Below are 8,849 nucleotides of genomic sequence, written 5' to 3'. Positions count from 1 at the left end.
ACACACACACACACACACACACACACACACACACGTTATTTGATCATAATGAAATCAAATTAAAAAACAATAAATGAAAGATATGAAAGCACCAAAACATTTTAAAATTAACAAGTTTTTAAATAACCTGGGTCGAAGAGGAAGTTGCGAAGGAAACTAAAAAGTAATTGGTATTGAATAAAAATGAAAATGCAACATATAAAGATTTGTGTAATGAAGCTGAGGCAGTGCTCCATTTATAGCAATAAGCAAAATTTACAGCACTGAGTGCTTAAAGAATAGTCTCAAATCAATGTTCTAAATGAGCCTCTACATTAAGAAACTATAAAAAGAGATGCAACTTAAACCCAAGCCTAATATAAAACCAGAAACCCACAACATTGAAAAGAGAAAAATCAATGAAACCAAAAGCTGGTTCTTTGAAAGGGTCAATAAAATTAACATTACTATTGCTATAACTATTATTATTATTCCTTATGGGTATCTATTTATTCCAGCAACTGTTTTATCATCTTTTCTTTTAGGGATTATGCTTTTAGTGGTATATCCAAGAAATCTTTGCCTAACCCAAGGTCACATGCTTTAGGAGTTTTATAATTTTAGGTTTTATATTTTGATATATTATTATTTTTAAAGTTACAACTGTCAAGCCACTTTTTCATGGATGCTAAAGATTACTGTGTATACAGGAACTGAGTAGCAGACCATCAAGTCCCTTCTTACAGAACTGTGAGAATGTATCCACATTAATATATGTATATGCATATATACACATATGCAGGAAGATGTAAATTACTTGAAATTGACACAAAGGATAAATAGGTCAACTGCCTTGCTAATAATTATTTTTCCTATTTGCATACCTCCTCATTGAAAAGTGATTAGCATGATAAATATTCCATACCAATTGCTATAATCCTGAAAAGGGTCCCAGGAGGCTTCTCTTATTTTATTTTATTTTATTTTATTTATTTATTTATTTTAGTGTGTGTTTTCCATGCCTGAATTTAAATTATGACATGCTGTCTCACACTGAATAGATCAGAGGGAAATGGACAGGGTACACTCTTCCCTGCTCTGAGCTGGTTAAAGGAAAGTGCCTATGGCATGCATCTGTGTATGGTCTCCCTCTCCAGCATCCACGTGTGGATTACTCTGTTGCAGCACTGGAATGGCTGATGCACCTGTGGGTAGTGCAGAGGCTGCTCATCTGGGGTGGTCTCATCCCTTCCAATTTTGCCCTTCACTCCTGCTGCTGCATCCTGACCACTACGTCAAAGGCAATGGACGAGACCTCTCATTCCTACTTAGAATTCCTACTTCCTCACCTAGCACCTTGCAGCTCTCACAGAAGTGACCTTTGGAATCAGAGAAGGAGGTCTTAGGAGTGCAGAGTAGGCAATAGCAGGACAGTGCCATCTGGGATATCTGGGGGTGCCATGGGGCAAAGCCTCTCACTGGCCTCCTGCCATCGCTCTCTGTTATATAAGCAAGTTGCAGAATCAAAGCAAGCAGTTTGCCTCCACAAAAGATGAGTAAATAGGACACCATCTTACTAAATGGTGTGAGCCTTACCCTCTTCAACAAGCCAAAAGAGGCTGGGCGCCATGGCTCACGCCTGTAATCCCAACACTTTGAGCGGCCGAGGCAGGAGGATCACTTGAGGCCCGGAATTCAAGACCAGCCTGGGCAAATAAGTGAGACCCCCATTCCTACAAAACTTGTTTTAAAAAATTAGAAGGGTCCCAAATATTCAGGAGGCTGAGGCAGGAGGATCACTTGAGCCCAGGAGTTCAAGGCTGCAGTGACCTGTGATTGCACCACTGCACTCCAGCCGCATCATTAGCATCATAGAAAAAGAAATTTTTAAAAACTGAATGTGAGCAGAACTTAGGTGCCAGATCTCACGTTCTGCCTCAGCGTTCAGTGGCAGGCTTGAGGGTCCTCCTGGAACCCTGCTGGTGAGGAAGTCCAACTCCGTTAAGGGCAAGTTCTGGGAAAGGGAGAAGAGCTCTGTGGCTTCCCCCACCCCCTCCTAAACTAGGCAACCTCTTCTGTCATGTCCTCCCTTTTCCACTTTTAAGTCCTTACACACACACACACACACACTCACACACACACACGAGGTGTGCACATGTGACAGGGCGCACAGCCAAGGAGGGAATGGGCACCTCCCCAGCTCTTATTCTGAGGAGATACTGGGTCTAACTCTGAATGTACTTCTCATTTAATGAATGCTAAAACATCTATGTAAGAACTAGATGTTAACAGTATTATTAATTAGCACACTCCTGCCTGTGGCCCATTGCTGTACGTGAGCTGGCCTCTGTCTACCTGTCTGATTCCATCTTGTGCTATTCTCCCCTTTGCTTCCTGAGCTCCTGCTACACAGATGGTTTTCCAGCTCTTTGAACACTCCAAGTTCTTTCCCATACCTCAGGGCCTTTGCACGTGCTGTCCCACCCTCCTGGACGGTTCTTATGCCTGCCAGCATCTTTCTGATCTCAGCTCACACATCATATGCTGAGAGGCCTTCCCAGACCCATCTAAAGCAGATCTCTCCAGATCGCTAGTCAGCCAGTATATATGCTTCCCTAGCATGTCGGCAACTGTTTTATTTATTCAATATTGGACTTTTTGTTTGTTTGTCTGGCTTCTCTGGAAATTAACAGATCTTTGAGGGCGGGGACCCTATCTATTTTGTTACTGCAGCATTCCTGGCAGCCAGCACAGTGCCACACATGCAGACCCTCAGCAAAACAGTTGCTGAATAACTCATTTTGACAGAAAGCAACTGGGACTCAGGGAAATGACTTGTCCAAAGCCAAACAGCCAGCAAGCCAAAGAGCCAAGGCTCGAAAACCTGACTCCCAAGTCTGTGTTCTCTGCACAGGAGCTGGATGTGCTTAGGGTCAGCTTCTCCTCTCTGCCCCCATGCACCCCCAGCCCACGTGCCCATATCTCTGCAGCTGGCCAGGACCATGGGGAGGCCAATGAGGCACTCACCCCAGGACAAAATTTAAAGGACTGACAAAAATTCAGTAATCAAGATAAATAACATTAAAAACAAAACAAAACAAAACAAAACAAAAAACACCTCAATTCATGCAAAAAAAATCATGGACAAAATATCAAAATTTTAAATACAGACAGGATCCAGGCCTGTGCCTGGGGCACCCAGCCTCATTGCCTCACCCTAATCTTGGCCTTGACAGATCCTGTCTTTATTCTAATAGCTGATATCTGTTCATTACGAATTTTTGGCATTTTTACTATAAAACATCGCATTGAAATATTCTGTATCGTGATGACTCAGTTTTTAGGCCCTGTGAAATGTTGTGGGGGCAGACCTCATTTTATCATGCTTCACTTTATTCCACTTTGCAGATACTGTAATTCTTACAAATTGAAGGTTTTTGGCAATTCGGTGTCGAGCAAGTCTATCAGCGACATTTTTCCAAAAGCATGTACTCACACCCTGTCCACATTTTGGTAATTCTCGCGATGTTGCGCATGTTTTCATTATTATTATCTCTATTATGGCGATCTGCGATCAGTGACCTCTGATGTTACTACTGTAATTGTTTTAGGGCGCTACGAGCCCATATAGGACAGTGAACTTAATCGATAAATGTTGGGAGGTGTTCTGACTGCTCCACAGATGGCCTTTCCCATCTCTTCCCCTCTCCTTGGGCCTCCTTATTCTCTGAGACAAAACGATATTAAAATTAGGTCAATTAATATCCCAACAATGGCCTCTAACTGTCCATATGAAAGTAGGAGATGCATGTCTCTCATTTTAAATCAAAAGGTAGAAATGGGCCGGGTGCAGTGGCTCAAGCCTGTAATCCCAGCACTTTGGGAGGCCGAGGCGGGTGGATCACGAGGTCAAGAGATCGAGACCATCCTGGTCAATATGGTGAAACCCCATCTCTACTAAAAATACAAAAATTAGCTGGGCATGGTGGCGCGTGCCTGTAATCCCAGCTACTCAGGAGGCTGAGGCAGGAGAATTGCCTGAACCCAGGAGGCGGAGGTTGCGGTGAGCCGAGATCGCGCCATTGCACTCCAGCCTGGGTAACATGAGTGAAACTCCGTCTCAAAAAAAAAAAAAAAAAAGGTAGAAATGACGAAGCTTAGTGAGGATGGCATGGAGAAAATTTACTAGGTCAAAAGCTAGGCCACCCACACCAGACGGTTAGCCAAGTTGTGAATACAAAGGAAAAGTTCTTAAAAGGAAAGTGCCATTCCAAGGAACACGAATGATGAGAAAGCAAAGCAACCTAAGCTGAGGTAGAGAAAGTCTGAGTGGTCTGGGTGGAAGATCAAACCAGCTACAACATTCCCTTACCCCAAAGCCTAATCCAGGACACAACCCTAACTCTCTTTTCTTCTGTGAAGGCTGAGTGAGGGGAGGAGGCTGCAGAAGGAAGGCTGGAAGCTGGCAGAGGTTGGTTCATGAGGTTTACAGAAAGAGGCCATCTCCATAACATGAAAGTGCAAGGTGAAGCCACAAGCGCGGATGGAGAAGCTGCAGTGAGTTATCACGAAGATCTAGCTAAGATCATCGAAGAAAGTGGCTGCACTAAACAACAGACTTTCAATGTAGATGAAACAGCTTTCTGTTGTAGAAGGTGCTACTTAGGACTCTCATAGCTACAGAGAAGTCAATGCCTGGCGTCAAAGCTTCAAAGGACAGGCTGACTCTCTTGTTAGGTGTTAATGCTGATGGTGACTTGAAGTTGAAGCCAATGCTCATTCACTATTTTGATTTTTTTTTTTTTTTAAGACAGAGTCTTACTCTGTCTCCAGGCTGGAGTGTAGTGGCGCAATCTCGGCTCACTGCAACCTCCGCCTCCTGGGTTCAAGCAATTCTTCCGCCTCAGCCTCCCGAATAGCTGGGACCAGAGGTGCGTGCCACCACGCCCGGCTAATTTTTGTATTTTTAGTAGAGACGAGGTTTCACCATGTTGGCCAGGAAGGTCTCGATCTCTTGACCTCGTGATCCGCCCACCTCCGCCTCCCAAAGTGCTGGGATTATTGGCGTGAGCCACCGTGCCCGGCCTCATTTACTATTTTGAAAATCCCAGGGCCCTTAAGAATCATCCTAAACTGGGTGGGGTAGCGCATGCCTGTAATCCCAGCACTTTTGGAGGCTGAGGAGGGTGGATCACGAGGTCAGGAGTTTGAGACCATCCTGGCCAATATGGTGAAACCGTGTCTCTACTAAAAATACAAAAATTAGCTGGGCATGGTGGCATGTGCCTGTAGTCCCAGCTACTCAGGAGGCTGAGGCATAAGAATCGCTTGAACCTGGGAGGCAGAGATTGCAGTGAGCGGAGATCACAACACTGCATTCCAGCCTGCGCAACAGAGCAAGACCCTGTCTCAAAAATAAAAATAAAAAAAAGAATCATGCTAAATCTACTCTGCCTGTGCTCTAAAAAGGAGCCACAAAGCCTGGGTGACAGCACATCTGTGTATAGCATAGTTTACTGATTATTAGGGACTGGCTTTATTGCAGTATTTGCTTTATTGTGGTGATATGGAACCAAACCCATGGTATCTTTGAGGTACATTTGTGCCTAAGGTGACTGCCTCACCTGCTCAGCTGGCCAGGAGCCCTGGCTCCCACAGGCAGCTGTCCAAGCCCCTGGGATGCCCTGAATGTCATGCCCACCATGGTGAAGTCTGGAATCTCGGCTCCGAGACCCCTAGAGAGGCTGCTTATCCACTGCTCCCAGTTGGAGACTGGGAACAGCCTGGACTGGTGTTCCTGTCCTGGGGACGTCCAGCCTACTTGTCTCCTTCCTTCCTTGAGGGTATCTAGGTCAGAGTGTCCTGGCTTCCCGGTATCGCTCCACAGAGGGAGGCATGGGCTGTTCTTTGACACCCAGGAGCCTCTCTCCAGAGCAGCCCGAGAGATGTGCCTCAGGACCACCCACCTCCTTCTACCCACCCCCTCCTCTTCCAACAGGGGGAGAAGGAGGAGGCAGAGAGCGGGGAGCGTATCGGACATGGTGTCTGTACCTACCCACCCAGTACCCACTCGCCCTTCTGGGAACAGCATCTCAAATTCCCCAGGGCCACCAGCCCTTCCTTCTTCCTTCCCTGCTGTTTCTCCGCTGGGGTTGCTAGGCTGGGAGAATGTAAAAGAAGCTGCCTGAGGCCACATGGTGAGGGCCTGCCTGAGCCACAGCAGCACAGAGGAAAACAGAGTTCAGAAGATGGAGAAGTGTCTCCTCATGGAGCAGCTGGGGCACACAGATCCAGGCTCGCCAGCTCCCGAGCTCTTCAGTCATAACCCTCTGTCACCAAGGTGAGATTGAGCTGGAGCCTTGATCTCTTGCAACCAAGAAACCCCTGATTCTCCAAGATGCCCCTGCCCCAACCCAGCACAAACTCACCTCTTTCTTCATCAGTTTGAGCTGCTCTTGGAACTTGGCGTAGTCCCGATCCTGCTCCAGGCGGATCCGCTTGGCCTCCTCCCGGCGGCGCACGGCATGGTCTTGCTCCATCTTCTCCACTTGCTGCTTTTGCTGACGCTCCAGGTTCTCTAATTCTGTGTCAAAGAACTTCTTCTTGGCCTAAAAAGAGCAGAAATTCAGCAAAGTCCCTTTATACCTGGGAGAGATAATGGGGAGTGGAACAGGGAGAACTCAGAGCTTGTGCTCAGACCTAGGTTTGAATCGCAGCTCCACCACCTCCTTGCTGTGTGACCTGGGGCAAGCTACTTAACCTGAGTCTCCGTTTCCTCATCGGCAAAGGGGAGACCAGACCATGTGTTGTTGCATGGTGCTCAGTAAAGGTTATTTTCCCTCTGGAGATCCTCCTGTGGGACTCAGGATCACTGGGACCTTCATGGGATTCTGTGTTAACAAGTCATTGCCTAACAAGATGGGGAAACCCCAGGAATTGGGCAATTGATGTGAATTACTCTCCAGGACCCAATCATTCCTGCTTTGTAACTTCCACTGAGAGAACACATGGAGGCAAGAAGCCCTCCAGGGACCCATCTTTTCTCGCACTCACGTTGATTTCCTGTTCAAAACGTTTGTGCATTTGCTCCAGTTGCAGCTCATGCTTGTTACTCAGCTGGGTCTGGTTCCGATGCTCTTCTTTCTGGAGCAGCCGAAGCTCTCTGAGTTCCTGGCGCCTGAAAGGTTAAAGGATGTAGATATTTCACAGTAAGAAAGTGGCCTCAGAGGTCACAATATTCACAGCTTGGAACACTGAGGGCTGCATCATGGGGCAAAATCATACAAGTCTTGGGCACAGGCATGACTAGAACTCAGGCTTCATTTGATATTTATTGACAGACAAAACCTTAATAATCTTGATATATAAAGAGTGCTTACAAATCAATAAAAGGATGACTATCCTAACCAAAAAAGTGGCAAATAACAAGAACAGACATGAAGTAAAAGATTTAAAAAAAAAATTAGAATCACCTATATAGGTATAAAATGCAAATTAAAAAGAAAATACAATTTCATGATATAGAAAACATGCAGAAAATTTGATGTAGAAACTACATTTTCATGATGTAGAAAATTTGATGGTAGAAACTGGTACATTTCTGGAGGACAATTTGGTAATAAGTTTATGTCTTTTGACATAGTAGTTTCACTTCTGGTTACTGATTTTAAAGATATATTTACAGATGCACAAGGCCATTGAATAAGAATATTCAGCCGGGCACGGTGGCCCACACCTGTAATCCTAGCACTTTGGGAGGCCGAGGTGGGCGGATCACTTGAGGTCAGGAGTTTGAGACCAGCCTAGCCAACATGGAGAAACCCCATCTCTCCTAAAAATACAAAAATTAGCCAGACATGGTGCCACGTGCCTGTAATCCCAGCTTCTCAGGAGGCTGAGACAGGAGAATCGCTTGAACCCAGGAGGGGAGGTGGCAGTGAGCTGAGATCATGCCATTGCACTCCAGCCTGGCCTACAAGAGGGAAACTCCATCTCAACAACAACAACAACAACAACAACAAAACAACAACAAAGAATATTTAGTTATTTATAATCAATGTTATTTATAAGAGTGAAAAATCAGAAGCAAATGTCCATCAATATAGGTATATGTAAATAAAGTGTATCAATATATCAATATGATAGAACTCTATGCAACCTTAAAAAAATGGTTTCAGAAAATGTTTAATTACATGAGGAAACATCTATTAAAAATAATAATTCTTTATGAATAGATATGGAATAATCTCTAGTTAAAAAAAGCAAGTTATTAAAGAATAGGCCTGTTTTGCTACCTTATCTGGGAGAAAAAAGGACGACAATAGGTCTATGTACACATACATATTTATTTCTTACTTTTCCAGTATCTCTGGAAGGATTAAATCAAAACATTAACACAGGGAAGGGAATTGGATTTCTAATAGGAAAATGAGGGAGATTTTTCACTGTTAATCTTTTTTTTTTTCTCTTGAATTCTGAACCATGACCTTATACAGGTTGAGTATCCTTTACTGAAAAAGCTTGGGACCAGAAGTGTTTTGGGTTTCAGATTTTTTAAGATATTTTTTATTCTATTATCTTTTGTTTAATTTTTCATTTAGGGTTAATTCATTCATAATGCTTTTATTCATGGCTGGAAGTATTATTTTCCAGATCAGTAACCAATTACGTTAGTAGCATAATTAAATAAACCCTTTTCTCTCCCACTGAACTAAAATGCCATCTTTATCACGTATTAAATTTGAATATATACCAGATTTTTTTGACTTTCTGGTCTTCTGATCTGTACACTTATTTATAAGCTAAAATCACACAGTTTTAAAATTATTATATTAGCTTTGTAGAAAGTTTTTTTTTTTTTTTTTTTTTTT

At 43.9% G+C, this 8,849-nt stretch overlaps 1 protein-coding gene across 1 annotated transcript in view; it reads right to left on the bottom strand.

Moving 5' to 3' along the window:
* STK10 (serine/threonine kinase 10) overlaps positions 1-8,849 on the bottom strand; it is a 157,986-nt gene that overhangs the window by 33,073 nt on the left and 116,064 nt on the right. Inside the window, exons 11-12 of the mRNA XM_017547673.2 lie at positions 7,033-7,156; positions 6,408-6,587 (exon numbers count right to left, since the gene is read on the bottom strand). Of these exons, the coding sequence (XP_017403162.1) occupies positions 6,408-6,587; positions 7,033-7,156 (304 nt within the window). The remainder of the gene's footprint in view (positions 1-6,407; positions 6,588-7,032; positions 7,157-8,849) is intronic.

The sequence above is a fragment of the Cebus imitator genome, unplaced genomic scaffold (assembly GCF_001604975.1).
Source record: "Cebus imitator isolate Cc_AM_T3 unplaced genomic scaffold, Cebus_imitator-1.0 Scaffold200, whole genome shotgun sequence".
NCBI classification, from domain to species: domain Eukaryota; kingdom Metazoa; phylum Chordata; class Mammalia; order Primates; family Cebidae; genus Cebus; species Cebus imitator.
The sequence above is the reverse complement of the archived record's forward strand: the minus strand, read 5'-3'. Positions and strand labels throughout refer to the sequence as shown.